We start from the raw sequence: 16,128 nt of genomic DNA on the forward strand, positions 1-16,128 counted from the left end.
CCCCCTCTTTCCTTGCCAGTGGGATGGGGGAGTTTGGATTGCGTCCTCAGTCTACTTTTGTTATAGAAGCAAAATGTGCAGGCCCCATTTGAAGCAAGTGCTTTTTGATATATAAGGCTGCTCCCTCCTTTCAGCCAACAATTGAAGTCAAAGCTGTGACTGATGAGAGCTATGGAGAAATTCAGAGACAGACACATTCCAAGAAGACCCCAAAATAGCTTCAAAATGATCCAGGAAGTGAATTCTACAGACATTGTAGAAGGGACTTCCTGGTTCATTTTAAAGCTGTGTTTTGGCCTTCCTTTGTGCTTGTATGACTCTCTATTTTTCTAGACATAGACAATGGAGAAAGGATTGCCTGGTTCACTTTGAAGTGACTTCTTGGCTTATTTTGAAACTGTTATTTTCCCTGGTAGAAAACTGGTTGTTGCTCAAAGAAAATAACTGAGAAATCCAAGACGTTAGTGTGGCTGTGACTCGACAGTACCATGTCCATTCAAAAGCAAAAGGGGGCAACAGTGACAGAATAAGTTCATGCTCTTTCTAGCATATATACATTTTTTTCAAAGTGTGTGAATATGAGAAAAAATACCACACTAACGATGCAAATGCAAAAACATCATTAGTGTATCTGCACTGCAGAGGGTTTATTATGGTTGAGAAGGTGTAGGTTGCATCAGCCCTATGAAGTAGCCGAGTGGCTGAGAAGCTTATAAGAGTAAAGTATGATAACCTAGTATTGTAATCCAGGCTCTTTGTGGTTTTGTTTTTTACAAATCACTGTGGGGGGGCACTGTTAAGTTGATTGCAGCAGCAACATAGTGAGCAGGGATGATTAATTGCTTTCCCACTGGAGGGAAAATAGGGCAATTCTTGGGGATGAGCTGTTGCCACTGGTGTGAACATGTAAATTGGTATATTCATGTTAAAGGCCAAAATAATTTTTGCTCAAAAAGAGAAAAAGGGTGACTATAGTTATTATGAGGTATAAATAAACAACAACGAATGCTCTTAGCATACACTGCTTGCTCTGTAACAGTTTCATTTTTAACCCATCCAAGCATGAGCATCTGACTCTTGGTTGCTGTAAATCTTAAATCTCTTCTGACCCACCCACCTCACCATCTGAAAAACATGCCTGGTCTTGCTCTGAATGTAGTATGCTAGGGTGTTTAACGGGACATTCACTTTTAGCATGGTGTTGAAAGATCTGCACTAGTTGTCCCTTAGCTACCAAGCTAAGTTCAAGGGTTTCTTTTTTCTTTTTTTACATTTAAAAAGCTAAAAGACTTGGGACCAGGATGCCTAGCAAACTGTCTCAACCAATGCATATCAAGCCAATCTTTAAGAAGTTCTAAGAAGACCCTTCTGGTTGTTCCATGCCCAGCCGACTGGCATTTGGTGACAATGTAGAAGTGGGCATTCTTGGTAATAGTACCCACCCTCTGAAACATCCTCCCTGAGGTAATCTGTGAGGCAGAGACAGTAAGAACCTTTAATTGTCTCCTAAAAACTTAAACGTTTTTATTTATTTATTAAATTTATTAGTCGCCCATCTGGCTGGTTATCCAGCCACTCTGGGCGACGTACAACATAAAAACATACAATTCACATTAGAGCATTAAAAAATCTCAAACAATGATAATAAAACCTAACTCACCCCAAAAGCCTGCCTGAAGAGCCAGGTCTTCAAGGCCCAGCGGAAGCTCATCATAGAGGGGGCATGGCAGAGATCATTTGGGAGGGAATTCCACAGAGTGGGGGCCATAATTGAAAAAGCCCTCTCCCTAGTCCTCACCAGTCTAGCTGTTTTAACTGGTGGGATGGAGAGGTCTTTTGAGGCTGATCTTGTTGAGCGGCATCGCTGATGATGCTGGAGGCGCTCTTTCAGATAGACTGGGCCAAAACTGTGCAGGGTTTTAAAGATCAAAACCAACACCTTGAATTGGGCCTGGGAAGCAACTAGTAACCAGTGCAACTCCTTCAGCACTGGAGTAATGTAATCTCGCCGGCGGCTGCCCTTAATCAGGCAAGCCGTCACATTCTGTACCAGTTGCAGCTTCCGGACAGTTTTCAAGGGTAACCCCACGTACAGCGCATTACAGTAGTCTAGGCGAGAGGAGACCAGGGCATGTACCACCACTAGGAGCAGATGGTTGGGAAGGTAGGGGTGCAGCCTCCGTATCAGATGGAGTTGATACAGTGCCGCCCAGCTCACAGCCGAGACCTAAGCCTCCATGGACAGCTGGGAGTCAAGAATGACCCCCAGGCTGCGGACCTGGTCTTTCAGGGGCAATTGTACCCCACTGAGCACTAGGTCAACATCCCCCAGCTTCCTCTAGTCTCCCATGAACAGTACCTCGGTTTTGTCAGGGTTCAGCTTATTCCTTCCCATCCAGCCACTCACCGATTCCAGGCACTTGGACAGGGTTTCTACAGCCAACAGAGTTGTCTAGGACTCCGATTCTTAACTTTTCAATTCTATTATTTAATTTTTTATTGAATATTGTTTTATTTTTATTGTTTTTTATGTAAACTGCCTGGTGATTTTTACTATATTAAGCAGTGCTTGTATACATATGGCGGTACTCAACTAACGTGTCCTATCAGCGCAAGGACTTCCATTTGCGCAATGGGACTTTCCCCCTTTCTTTCCCCCGCTACATGCAGCTCCCCAAATCTGCTCTGGAAGGTTGGGGGAACCCCTTGAACAGATTTAGAGGGTGTGTGGGAGAGGACAGGGAAATTGTGTTGCACAAGCAGAAATCCTTGTGACAGGACTGCATCTTAATGCTATGTTGGATACAACCCATAATAAATAGCCTAAGGTCAATTGATGAAATACTTGCAGTAGCATAACTGGTTTACAATTTATCACGAGTTCTTTGCATTGTTTAGGATTGGCATTGGGGGAAAGCAGGGCTCTTCTTGTGTGGCAGGCAGAAATTCAACAGGTTGTGCCTTTTTAGTATGGAAATATAATTATGGGGAAAGCTTCATCTGTTGACATTCTGTCTATCAGACATATTACTACCTATGTATGGCTCCAGATCTATTTTTCAACCCTCCACCACACAACAAAAGAGGGTGGGAATATAACAGAAGATGTTTCCAAATTTGTATCCTCTTTTGTAAGTGGGGCAGAGAATGCAATCTAGATATAGTGCCCTGGATCCCAAAAATTCTGTTGACAGCACTGTATGGAACTCAACATGTATAAAATAAACTTAAGTATCCTGATTGTGTAAATAAGATGGCCAAGGCTACTTATTGGTCCAGTTCACTCTGCTCAGTATAAGGAGTGTATGTCCAGCCAGTGTGTTGACAGAAAGTCTTATAGTATCATTAAGGGAAGTTGTTTTATTTTTTGCAGATTTCAAAAAGAGTTCAAGAGTTCTCAAGTGTCCAGGCTTTCTCTGACCTATTTGGTAAATCCAAAGAACATATGACGGTAGCCAGCAGTCTTTACTTTGTGTAAACTACATTTTAGAAAATCTGGACACTTTCCTGAAGTATTTTATATCTTCACCTTCCTTCAAGGAGCACAGAGAATCATACATAGCTGTATCTCCCTTGCTTTATCCTCTTAAAAACCCTGTGAGGTAGACTGAACTAAGACAGTAACTGGCCCAAGGTCACCCAGAGAACTTCATAGCAGAATCAAGGTCTCCTCAGTCTAAGTTGAACACTCTTATCCTCTAGACCACAGTAACTCTCAGCACGTTAGGGTCCCAGCTAGTAGTTAAGTACCAACAAATTAATGTCAACTGCAAGTCAAAATGGTTGCAGATCTGGTGAAAACCAGACCACAAAGATAAATCATAGCGGAAAGATGGCTAGGTCCAGGAAAGAGAGCACAGCCACCCAGGGCATTTCCAACAGAGGATGGGGCTAAGCTAATCAGATCATCAGTATTCCAGGGGTGGAAGAGTTCAAAGAGCTGGGGCAATAAATTCTATTGAACCACCTACTGGTAGCTCAGGTTTAATTGCTTAAATATCTGCTGTAGCAGACCTCCAAAGGCATGGCATCAAGCTGGTTAAATAAGAACATATTTTTGAAGTGTTGGATCTGCCCATCCTTTAGACCAGCCTTTCCCAACCAGTGTGCCTCCAGATACTGTTGGACCACAATTCCCATCTTTCCTGACCATTGGCAATGCTGGCTGAGGCTGATGGGAGTTGTGGTCCAACAACATCTGGAGGCACACTGGTTGGGGAAAGGCTGCTTTAGACAATACGGCTCCCCAAGACCCACAGGTGAATCTGGGGGTTGAAATTCATTTATTTAAAACATTTATATACCACTTAATCATTTAGCATTTCAAGTTCCTTTAAAGTTATTGGGCTCTAATTCCAATCTCAAAGGATTCAGGTTCTTAGCAGTGACCTGGTGGGGTTGCCCTGGTGCTGTGGGCCTCACTGTTTTGGGACCTGCCATTACTAGCATGGGTAAGAAAAGATCAGAGTTCCAACCTCCTCCCCTGTTGATCTAATACAAAAAGAAAAGGAAAGAAGATATATCCCAGTCAACATCTAACGAACTTTTTACTGAATTCAGCTTCAGATTAGCTCTGGTCCTGACAGTCATTTACTTCTGGTCTGTTACTATTATATATTAATTAAATTGTGGTGATGTCACACTGCGTCACTGCATACATGCACTGTGCTATGGTGAAGTCTGTCCAAAATTCCATATTATTCAAGGGAACATTTACAATAAAGGTTAATTACTAAAAATTACTAGGTTCCCTTAAGCATTTATTGGGAAGGGAGAGTACTTACCAAGCTCAACAGGCAATCTTTTAATAGGATTTCTTTCTAACAGCAGAGTTTTCAACTGCCTTTCAAATAAATAAGAAAACAACATGTAAATATAAAATAAATCTAAATTAAAATGTCAAAAATGATTAATTCTGTAATTTATTTTATGTTCCTGCAACAGGGATTACTTTTCAAAGAAACAGAAGCATGCAACTAGATTACAAAAGGGATCTAATTAATGGATTATGGTTACAAAAAAAATTAGAAAAATGTGATGTCTGTCAGATGTTAGACCATGTAACATAATGCTGGAAGCGAATACTGGATTGTGGAGGTGCTGGAATGGAGCAGTCTTTCTATATCAAACAGTGTCTAAACTTAATTAGATGACCAATTAGAAAGCACATTTAGTCATCTCACTTTAGGATAGATTTTTTTCAAGTAGTTCACAAGCAATATAGTTTAAGTATTTGGGTATGTCAACAAATACTTGTGCTATTATTTATTTTATTGTAATCACAACAGCTACTTCTACAACTACTTTATATATCAGGAGAGCATAAACTGAAATCAGTGTATTACTATCAGTGTAAGACAGAAAGCCATCTCATACATTACATTCTGTTTCAGGGATAGGGTGCGTACTAATTTAAAAGCCAAACTAGACATAACAAGGACATCCACATCTGTTTGTTCAAATATCTATATGTGAACTGAATTATATAGGATGCAAGAAGGTCTAATTTTAACATTAAACCCTCTCCACGGTATCTGCAAACTCCAATCCCCAGTACTTCTTCCCCTGGATGTAGCTCTAATGAGGCCTCCTCTGAGAGGAGCTGTTACTGGATCCTGTGGTGCCCTCTAGCACAAATGGGGACCCTGGAGACTTTATATCCGCTGAGACACAACCAAGATCTATTCCGGACCTCAGAAGCAGCAGTGACAACAGGTCCGGCATGAAGCTCAGATGTGGAAATATAGTGCTCAACCAGCAGCCCAAGGGCTCCCTGTCTATCAACCCTACTCAGGGCAAGGAGCTAAGTCCAACTCCAGATCCTGGGTCTGAGCAACTCCACAAAGTGGTGGGGACAATATGGTCTCTAGAAAAAAAATACACCAGCTTCTGACTACTCTATGCTCATTCAATGGCTCCAAGACTTGTGTCTCATTGGAACAGGACAGGAGTTACAGTAGAAAAGGAAGGAAGATCTCACTTCCTTTAACAGTGTATCCGTTTTGATGTTAATATACTCCCCCCACCCCCATGAACAACATATGTGACTGTCCCATATAATCCATTTAGCTGATTTAAGGCCAAACTAAATACAACATTATTCAGTCTTTCAAAAAAATCATACTTAAACTGGCCCCTTTTATTATTAAGAACAGGCAGCTATGGGGCCCCAATCTAAACAGGCTCCTGATCCAGATCATGGGCCTGCAACAAATTCCTGTTGAAAAATGCCCCCTGGTTATTTGCTCTTCCCTTCCTTCATCCTAATGCCGCAGTAAACAAAATCTCTATGGTCCACAAGCAGGCCCCGCCATGAGGCAGAATTAGGCAGCTTTTGAGTATTGGGGAAAGGCCATAGCTCAGTGTTAGAGCATGTGTTTTGCATATAAAAGGCCCCAGGTTCGATCCCCAGCATCTCCACCTTAGGGCTAGGAAAGATTCCCTGTCTGAAAACCTGGAAATCTCATGCCCCTGCATGCCCCCTCTGCAAATTGGCTCCAGAGGGTCGGAGGAACCCCTAGAACAGATTTGGGAAGTATGTGCAAGCGAAAATCTATGATCAGTGGTTACAGGGAGCCCCTTTGAAATCCATTTTGAGGAAGTGGTTTGGATTCAAATTGCTTCCTTCAAACAGAATATTTGTCTTTCTGAAGATGTCTAGAAAAGAAGAAGTATTTTGTTTGGACAGGGAACTCCCTAATGCAGTCAATCACATCAGGGCTCTCAGTCAGCATCAATCAGCTGATCAGTGATTACAGGGAGCCCCACTTGCAAAAGTGAGCTCTCTATTATTCCACTGCAGTCTTATCCTTACCTGCCCCACACCTGACATCACATATAATGTCACAAATTCAGACCTGTCCCAAGTTTAAATAGGCCTGTGGGCTTCAGGTTCCCCCCCTCTGTTCAAAATAATAAAGTGGCTAATGTAAGCAATTTTTTTTAAAAAAAGTGTGAATAATGTAACATGTAGTTTGGCCTTTAGCCGACAGTGTTAAACCTATTTCTTATACAACTTTTTCTGCCCAGGCAGCAAAATGTCTTGGGCTAAGATCAATTAGGGATAAAATTGAGTAATATTATTAATAATAATATTGAATAAAACATTAGAATTACACATTACTTTGTTCTACTGGCAAGGGGTGCAATTATATAAAGAGAGAGATTTATAGTACAAAGTAGTATATGGAATTTCAAGGGGTTTCCGAAAGAGATGGAAAATAATAGCTATGAATTAATCAATCACAGTCATTTCTAATTGCTCTTCTTCTGCAAAATCATAATCATCTATTGGAAATTAGTTGATATTTAATTGTGAGTTACTCTGGAAGTTTCTAGAAGACTAGCAGTCTGTTAGTAAAACTAGAGTGACATTGCAGGAGGGGACTAAAATGCCTATTTATACACCCTCCAAAACCAGTAACCGGTGGTGGCTCCTACACATTGGAACTGGTAGGGCAGAAGGCAGATAGGCCAACAGTAGGTAAAGACAGAGCCAATGACAGGCAGAGACAACCAGTCTTAGTTTTGCCTGCATTTTCTTCCCTGCTGAGTTTATAATGAATATGTATTGTTTAACAGACGGAATAATTAAAAAAACATAAAAAACAAATATAAAGGCAGAAGACTTACTTGTGGCATCCAATTCCAGGGGGAAGCTCTTTAATTTTGTTGTAACGCAGATCCAGCCACACAAGATTTGGCACACGCTGAAAGAAATCTTCAGGAACTACTGACAGGGCATTTCCTTCCAGATGCAAATGCTGAGACAAAAATATATATTAAATATTTTTCTAAATACATGAATGTGCAGTGATTGCTTCATGTATAATTAATGTACCACTGATTCCTGAGAAATATTCAAAATACATAAAATATTACCCATTAGATTTATTCAGGTAAGATTTTCAGGTTTATATAATATATAAGAATAATTAAACATAAAGTATACATTTAAGTTGTAAAAGACAAAATTGTTAAGAATCTAAGTTTTTTACTTACAATTGGGCTACTCTTTATTGATTTGATATCTTAACAACTGTTATAATATACAAGAAACTTACTTTAAGGTTAAATAACTTGTATATATCCTCAGTTAAATGCTGTAGATCCTTTCTACTCAAATCCAGAGAGACTGAAGAATTAGACACAAGGTTCTCAAGGGCCAGGCGAATGCATCTTGATGAACTAGAAGCAGAATCAGTTCTCCTTTTGTTCTGTGCATTTTGTGCATCACCACCAGCACCATCCGTTTCTGAGGGAGGACACTTTTCCTCCATTCGATGAGAAACTGCTTGGTCTAAACCAGAAATCTACACACTCATCATCCAAACGTAAGTAAAAAGCTGAAAAATAACAGATTTTTAAAAAACTAAAACAGAAAAGTAGCAATAAACACACACCCCACACAACATGTTGCAACAGAAATTGGATCATTCAGGCAAATCAACAATCTAAATACTTAAACAGTTTGTATAGACAAGCTCTTTTGCAGACCAATAGGAGCAGCTTCTTTCTTTACACTATATGGGGATTAGCCCCAGTATTGCAATATTTATTTGTTTAAATCATTTCTATACTTTTCTGTATTTCCAAAAAAATCTTAAAATAGAACATTACAAGATGACAAAACATTACAACTGAAAGATTACAACTGCAATTGAAAGCATTACAAGATAACAAAGCATTACAATTGAAGCATTACAATTGAAAATCAAATACAAAATACAATAAAGCTCTTCATTTAAAGCAGCATAATTAACAACAAAAATGTAAAAATACAAGCTGAAGTATAAATTTATGGCTGACCTATAACACATTATATAAACAGTAACAAAAACTGCATGTGCATAATGAAGGAAGAAATATTATCTCATCAACAATGTCAAGAGCGCTATCCAATAAGTTCACGTGACAGTTACATAAAACTGCACACCTCTATCTATTAGAATAATGCTGCTCATGCTGCTGAGAGTCAACGTTTCAGATTTTATTAAGTGTATCAAGAGGCTCTACAAAAATCTGGGGTGTGAGTATAACTGTGTTTCACAGGAATTCCTGTATCTTTCCATGGCATTCTTATGAATGGAAGCCCAGCAACCTAGTGTCTGGGTGATGGATCTCTCTCTCTCTCTCTCTCTCTCTCTCTCTCTCTCACTCACTCACACACACACACACACACACTGCATCTTTTCCTTATATAAATGAATGGCAGCCATTACTGCCAAACAGAAATATAAATCAAGAAAACAATTGGGGTGTGGGCTAAATTTCTTAACCTACCCCTTTTGGTCCCCCCACTGTCTGAGGCCAGGTGCAGCGTTTCTCACTTTCAGTTGTGTCCCAGACTGTAGGTTAATAGCTTTACCTTATAGGAGTCATCAGGAACCACACTCTGAGAACTCCCTATGTGAATGGCCACTGACCAGAAGTAAAAACAAGCAAGCAAAAAACAAAACCCAGCGTCACTTTTAATTTTTTTGCTTTCAGGTCAGTTGCCAGAAAATGCACTTTTTGTGAACAGGAAACTAAAAAAAGCACTGGGCCGTATGTCCCCAGATAGAACTACTAGGTTCTGTCTCTGGCTATACCCTTAGACCTGGTCTAAGCTCTGCCTCCAAGCCCTACCCAGTTACCAGAATTTGTATTTCATGAGTTAGCAGTCCTTTGCATAGTTCACCCCTACATCTGTATTGTCCTACATTAGGCTCTATGTAGAGTGCCCCAAAGACAGAATGTTAGGAGCTGGCAATTATATCCATGGCTATTCTCTAGCACAGTGTTGCCCAACCTGTGGGCCATGACCCACAAGTGAATTGTGAAGCCAATGCAAGTGGGATGCAGGCTTTATAAGTAAACCTAAAACAAATTATTGCTTTTAACAGGCATGATGAATACCTGTTATTATACAGCCACGAGAGTGGCTGTATACTATAGCCAGTGTGGATTTTTCACATTCCGCAATGTTAAATTGAAAATACCCCCCATGCCATTCTGATGCTTCCCATAAACTCATTTCAAAACAAAACCTTACAAACCTTATAGTCCTGAACTCAAAAACGCTTGCTTAACAACCCCCTCAATTTTCATGGCGATACACGAAACAGTCAGAGAGAACTGAGAGTTCAAAGTCTAAAATGAGAGGAAAAAACCCCTGAGCCCTTCTGGACTTTTTTCTGTCAGAGTTCTCATAATCTGTTGAAATTCATTAAAAATCAGCCATGTTCACAGAGTACCTGTAATCCTAATACTGACCTTGCCCCATACTCTGACCTTCATCTTCTGCACTTTAAAAGTTAAAAAAATGCCTGGCTGATTTTTAATTAATTTAAGAAATTTTGGCTGGCACCCTATGATAATGCGGGGCATGCTCAGTAAGAACCAATTGTCAGTGTTCTAAAAGCGTCACAGCTGCTGGGCTTGCCTAGTCAGGGGGCCACACCCACACCAGACTTTGATTTCACTTGAGACAGTCATGGCTTCCCTCAGAGAATCCTGGGAAGTGTGGTTTGTGAAGGGTGCTGCGAGGAGACTCCTATTCCACTGAGAGAACTCCAGTAGCCAGACTGGTTTAACAATCAACCACTCTGATTGAAGGTCTGTGAGGGGAACAGGGTGTCTCCTAGCAACTCTCAGCACCCTTCACTAACTACACTTCCCAGGATTCTTTGAAAGAAGCCATAACTCTCCAAAGTGAAATAAAGGCCTGATGTGGATGTGGCCAGGGACAGCTTTGGTTTAAATTTGGGTGGGAGGCTACATGTGCCTGTAGAATAAAAAGGTAGGGGAAATGCTGAAAAGCAATGATACTGTTCACAGTGTTTTCCTTTTGGAAAGGAAGGGGGCTTCCCCTCTGCCCAGTGCCACCCACCCAATCTCCTTCCCTGCCTCTCCTCCTACCCTCCCTGCTCCTCCCTCAGGTCAGTGTTGGACTACGAGTTGGGAGACCAGGGTTCGAATCCTCACACAGCCATGAAGCTCACTGGGTGACCTTGGGCCAGTCACTGCTTCTCAGCCTCGGAGGAAGGCAATGGTAAAACCACCTCTGAATACCATTTACCATGAAAACCCTATTCAAAGGGTTGCCGTAAGTTCAGTCGACTTGAAGGCAGTCCATTTCCATTTTCAAACATGATTGCACAGAAATAAATCCCACTGAACTCAAAAAGTATGCAAATGATCAAACTAGGGTTGCCAGGCCCAGCCTCCAAGAGGTCTTCTGTATCTTTAAAAGTTGTGCAGGGGGAAGGGAGAATTTCACCTTGTGGTTCTTCCCATTACAGCGTTGCAAGAAAACCTATACTTGGCTGAATTTTCTCTTAAAGATACAGAATCATTCTCAGGCCCTGAGCCTGGCAACCCTAGATCAAACCCACCCTCCCTTCTCCCTCCTATCCCCTCCCTCTTGCCCCTTCCCTCCGCCTTCCTTTGCCCCTACCTCCCCATCCCCTCCTTCCCCTTCCTCCTCCCCATGGTCAGTTTTACCTATCTTAAGCATGATTGCACAGAAGTAAATACCATTGAATTCTATAAGCATGCAAATGATCAAACCTCCCCTCCCCCTTCCTTTGTCCCCCCCTCCCATATGCTTCTTCCCCTTCCCCTCCTGCTCCCCCATGGTCAGTTTTTCCTACCCTAACCACGATTGCATAGGAGTAAATCCCATTGAACTCAGTAAGCATGCAAATGATCAGACCTGCTTTTCCCCTCCTTCCCCTCTCCTCTCCCTTCCTCCTCCCCCTCTTCCTTCTTCCTCCTCCCCTGCCCACTCCAGCCCTCCCTCTCTCCCCCCCAGTCAGTTTTACCTATCCTAAGCATGATTGCACCGGAGTAAATCACACTTAACTCAATAAACATGCAAATGATCAAACCTGTCCTTCTCCTCCCCTCCCCTCCTGCCTGCTCCCCTCCCCCTGCTCCCCTCCCCCTCCCCTGTGGTCAGTTTCACCTATCCTAAACATGATTGCAGGGGATTAAAACCCACTGAACTCAATAAGCATGCAAATGATCAATCCACTCTCAGCAAGCTTGGACAGGCTCCCATTTCTTACCTCCTGGGTTAAAAAGCAGAGAAATTCACTAATAGGCAAAAAACCTTGTGGTTTAAGAACGTACCTATAGCCCACAGATATTTCTATCAAACGTTAAAAAGCAGGGAAATTGGGCAGCAATAGTGAATGTACCAGGGGAGCAAGATAATTGAACTCCTCTCTGAGATATTGGACTGCCCTACAAATTTGTAAAAATGCAAACACAATTTGGGTTGGTCTTTCACAGTCCAATCCACTTCCTGTGTAGCTTGGAAGAATTTGGTAACGTGCCTCTGAGCATACGGTGAGTGGTGGCAACACCTGCAATCAGCCCAAATAATAGAAAGAAGACATGCGCTGTGCTGATCTTGTTTTAGCAGGGAGGAAACAACATTATTAAGACAGTTGATATAGTTCAGATGATCACTTTAAATATGTCTGATCTACTTTTCAATTTTAGTGAAGTTTCGTATAGGAAATCATTTTCTTTTGTTTCTATTTCTGTTAAAAGGTGAAGTACAGCAACACTTTGCAAAATTTACACTAAAAAAACTCCAAACATAATTGTGGAATAATGGCACTGACTTCTGCAAAATAGTCTCCAGTGGACCTCAGGAGTGTCTCAATTTGCACAAGATAAAACAGTGGGAGGTGAAACATATTCTAGCAAACTTCTAGGTGTGCTCTATGTTTTTAATTGACCGTGCCCACCTTGCCTTAAATGAAGTGCTTTAAACATAGCAGGCTGAAAAAATGCATCCTCTTTTTTCCAACAGCTAGAGTCATTGCTGAAGTAGCAACATATTGTAATCAGTCTGATTTTACATCAAACTGCAGTTTCAGATTCAACTGTTAATGCACTCAAAATAGAAATGGAACATAACCAACAATTTGAAATACAAAAGGCTGACTTCATCATCATATGACATTGACCAATAAAAAGGCTTTGAAATTAATAAAAATAAATTTGACACAGATTTCTAGGATGAATAATGAAGGAAATAAAATTTTCTAGTTTAGATTCTCTATAGAAATATTAGTAACACAGGAAAGAAGCAAAGTAAGAACACCAACAAACATACAAAAATATAATTCTCCATCTTTGGAGATGGCAGGCAGGTATTGCATTCCATTCTCAAAGCTCTATAACTGCCACTTTGGTAACAGCACTTGTATGCTGATGAAGGCGGAAGCTGAAACATTTTGTTAATACAATAAAAACCTCTGTTTTGTTAATCAGAATTACGTTCATATATATGTTTAGGTGATTAACAGAATCCTTATAGGGATCCAGAGCAAGCTTGAGTGAAGTTCTGTTTGTTGCTTTCAAAATTGTCTTTATATATATTCAATACATATATATACATATATACATATACATATATATACATATCTATCTATCTATCTATCTATCTATATCTATCTATATCTATCTATCTATCTATCTATCTATCTATATCTATATATATATCTGTGCTGCTGTCATTTGGTAGTACATATCTTTGTGAGACAGGTTTTTCAGCAATTACGGCTATGAAGACAAAATACAGTAGCAGGCTATATATCAATAATGATCTGAGACTACGTCTGACAACCATCAAACCTTGCCATTGACCTACCTGTTGGCAAAATGCAACCTCAGCCATCCCACTGATCCTTACCAAAATGGACTCAAAAATATTCATAGTTGTCTATATCTAACCCTGTTTTAGAACAAATGTTTATAGCTTATGAAGCAATATCCTGCAATTAGTTGACTGATATTCTTACATTCCCTAAAATGTAATAACTGTGAATAACTTTGGAAGTACTATACATATTTCAACAAATTCCACATTAATAGGGGCATTAAATTTTCCACGAATGCCTCAAGTAATGGTTATAAAATAGGTAAATGTGCAGGTAGAATGCATAAAACCAATAGCTGCCAAAGACCTCATGTCCAAAATTCATGTGACAATAAACTGGTGGGTCACCATACCAAATAAATTTGTATGTGCGTGTCGCCATACCAAAAAGGTTGGGAACCACTGCTCTAGCGTTTCAGAAGTCTTCTTCATTTTTCTTCCTCCTTCTACATCTCTCCCACCAGAACTTTAATTTTTTTAAGTATCCCAGTCACCACAACTCTCTAGTTTAATTATTGAATCCCAATAGGCCAAGTTGTCTTAGTACTCAGATAGGATAATCCCTTTCAGATGAGACACATTCCAGTTTAGTCTACCAATCAGCCATATGGTGTGTCTTGAACCACCCAATTTTGTATTTTCATTCACATGCTTTGTATGGCATAACCCTTTCTTAGTCTCTCTCTAGGGCAGGCTTCCCCAGCTTGGTGCCCTTCAGATGTTAGACTCCAACTCTCATCACACTCAGTTGGTATAGTCAAGGGTCAGGAATGATAGGAGTTGCTGTCAAAAACTTCTGGTGGGCACCAGGTTGGGAACCCCTGATTTAAAGACCTAGTTGAACTACCAGCATTCATCAATGAGGCTGTTTTTGTGTGTGTGCTTCTATCTAGTCTGCATAAAATAATAACAATAGTAACTGCATCTCATAATCAGACATTTTATTTGACAAACAAAAATTGATTTTTCCCTCCTACTTTACCTTTCATGGTGTAGTCTCCTTGCCATCCCCTCTAAGAATGGTTTCCTTTCTCTACTTCAGAACCCTCACAGCATTGTTCTCATCCTACTTGGTTCATTCCATCACAGAATCATCTTTAACTTCTTCCATTCCATCCACTCAAAGCATCTCTGTCATTACAAGATCTCTTACCTCAAGCCCTTAATTCGTATTTGCTTAGGTCACTGGTGGTTTCACTCACAATACTCTCCAAAGCAATAAACAAATCATAACAAAATATGATTCTGACATAAATTCTGGTGACTCAAATTCCATCATATCAATAAACTAACTGGTGGGTCCTTTCACTCATGCTGTTAAAAGCAGTACATGGCAGGTCCAGGCCAGGATCCACAGACACAGGAGACTAAATACCCATCTCCACATTCAGACAGAATAGAGGAAGAAGCAGGACACTTCGATGTCATACATGCAGTTTGATCACAGGGTGTCTTGCAAGTGTGCTTGAGTTTACTTGCATCCAGATTAAGATGAGAGAATAGGTTTGGATCACTGACTCCTGCCTCTCAGTTCCATCTCCAAGGCTCAGGTGGAGAGATTCCTACTCTACTCCAGATTCCCATTACCAGGTTTCACAACAAGTAACAAGGGCAAGTTTTCTCAAAATATGTTCTTTTTTCTATACCTGTCCTTAGAACAGTCCTGTGGTGGCCTCCTGGTCAATTTCTACAACTCTTATAACCCCTGACCATTCAGCTGTGTTGGCTGGGGCTGATAAGAGTTGTCTAAAACATCTGGATAGTACCACGACGGGGAAGACTGATCTGGTGTCATTCTTGCAAAAGAATGCTAGACAGTGATCTTTAATACGAGCCAGTAGGACACTTCTAAAGTTCTTAAGGAAGTCTTCCCACTGAGTTAACACAACCTTAACAGATCCTCATGAAACACTCATGCTTGGTAAATTTAACACATATTGTTGGACCACAGGGATCATATATGTAATTGAACACACCACACTAGCTGGCCTACTTCTGAGTTAGGTGATGGTGTCAATTGGAGATGGTTCCCAAAGCAGGGGCATCTTCATGCTCCCATTATCTTCAAGATAATTGGGGATGGCTAGCAATAATTTGGGAACCCTTCTCAAAGTTTCTACATCCCCATCTTCAGCACTTTATTCCAAAGTGCAGCTGTGATCAGGCAAAATTTGCAACAAATATTTCTGCTAATCTCCAAACACTGTCAGAAAAGAACGTTCCAGACCCCGAATCTTAAGACTGCTGTTGCTATCTGTGGGCTCCTTTAAACAATACAATAATTCCTATACTGTACAGTACAAACAACAGTTCCATGTAAGAATGAATGGCAACTTGCCCACCAGCATATGTATGCCCTACATGCCTCAAAATACACGCACAGGTACAATCAACACGTGATGAATTCCCCTCTACGCTGTAGGTTCAAGTATATTGCATGAAGCGACCCACTTTGGGCACAGATAATAACG

The 16,128-nt window shown here is 40.6% G+C and overlaps 1 protein-coding gene across 4 annotated transcripts in view; it reads right to left on the reverse strand.

Annotated features, from left to right (window-relative positions):
- Window positions 1-16,128, reverse strand: part of LRRC27 (leucine rich repeat containing 27) — an 87,422-nt gene that overhangs the window by 70,543 nt on the left and 751 nt on the right. For all 4 annotated transcript variants that reach the window (XM_061635637.1, XM_061635634.1, XM_061635638.1 and 1 more), the window contains exons 2-4: window positions 8,064-8,345; window positions 7,633-7,763; window positions 4,785-4,843 (exon numbers count right to left, since the gene is read on the reverse strand). In XM_061635637.1, coding sequence (XP_061491621.1) covers window positions 4,785-4,843; window positions 7,633-7,763; window positions 8,064-8,279 — 406 coding nt within the window. In that variant the 5' untranslated portion in view covers window positions 8,280-8,345. The remainder of the gene's footprint in view (window positions 1-4,784; window positions 4,844-7,632; window positions 7,764-8,063; window positions 8,346-16,128) is intronic.

This window comes from Rhineura floridana, chromosome 7, assembly GCF_030035675.1.
Source record: "Rhineura floridana isolate rRhiFlo1 chromosome 7, rRhiFlo1.hap2, whole genome shotgun sequence".
NCBI lineage: Eukaryota > Metazoa > Chordata > Lepidosauria > Squamata > Rhineuridae > Rhineura > Rhineura floridana.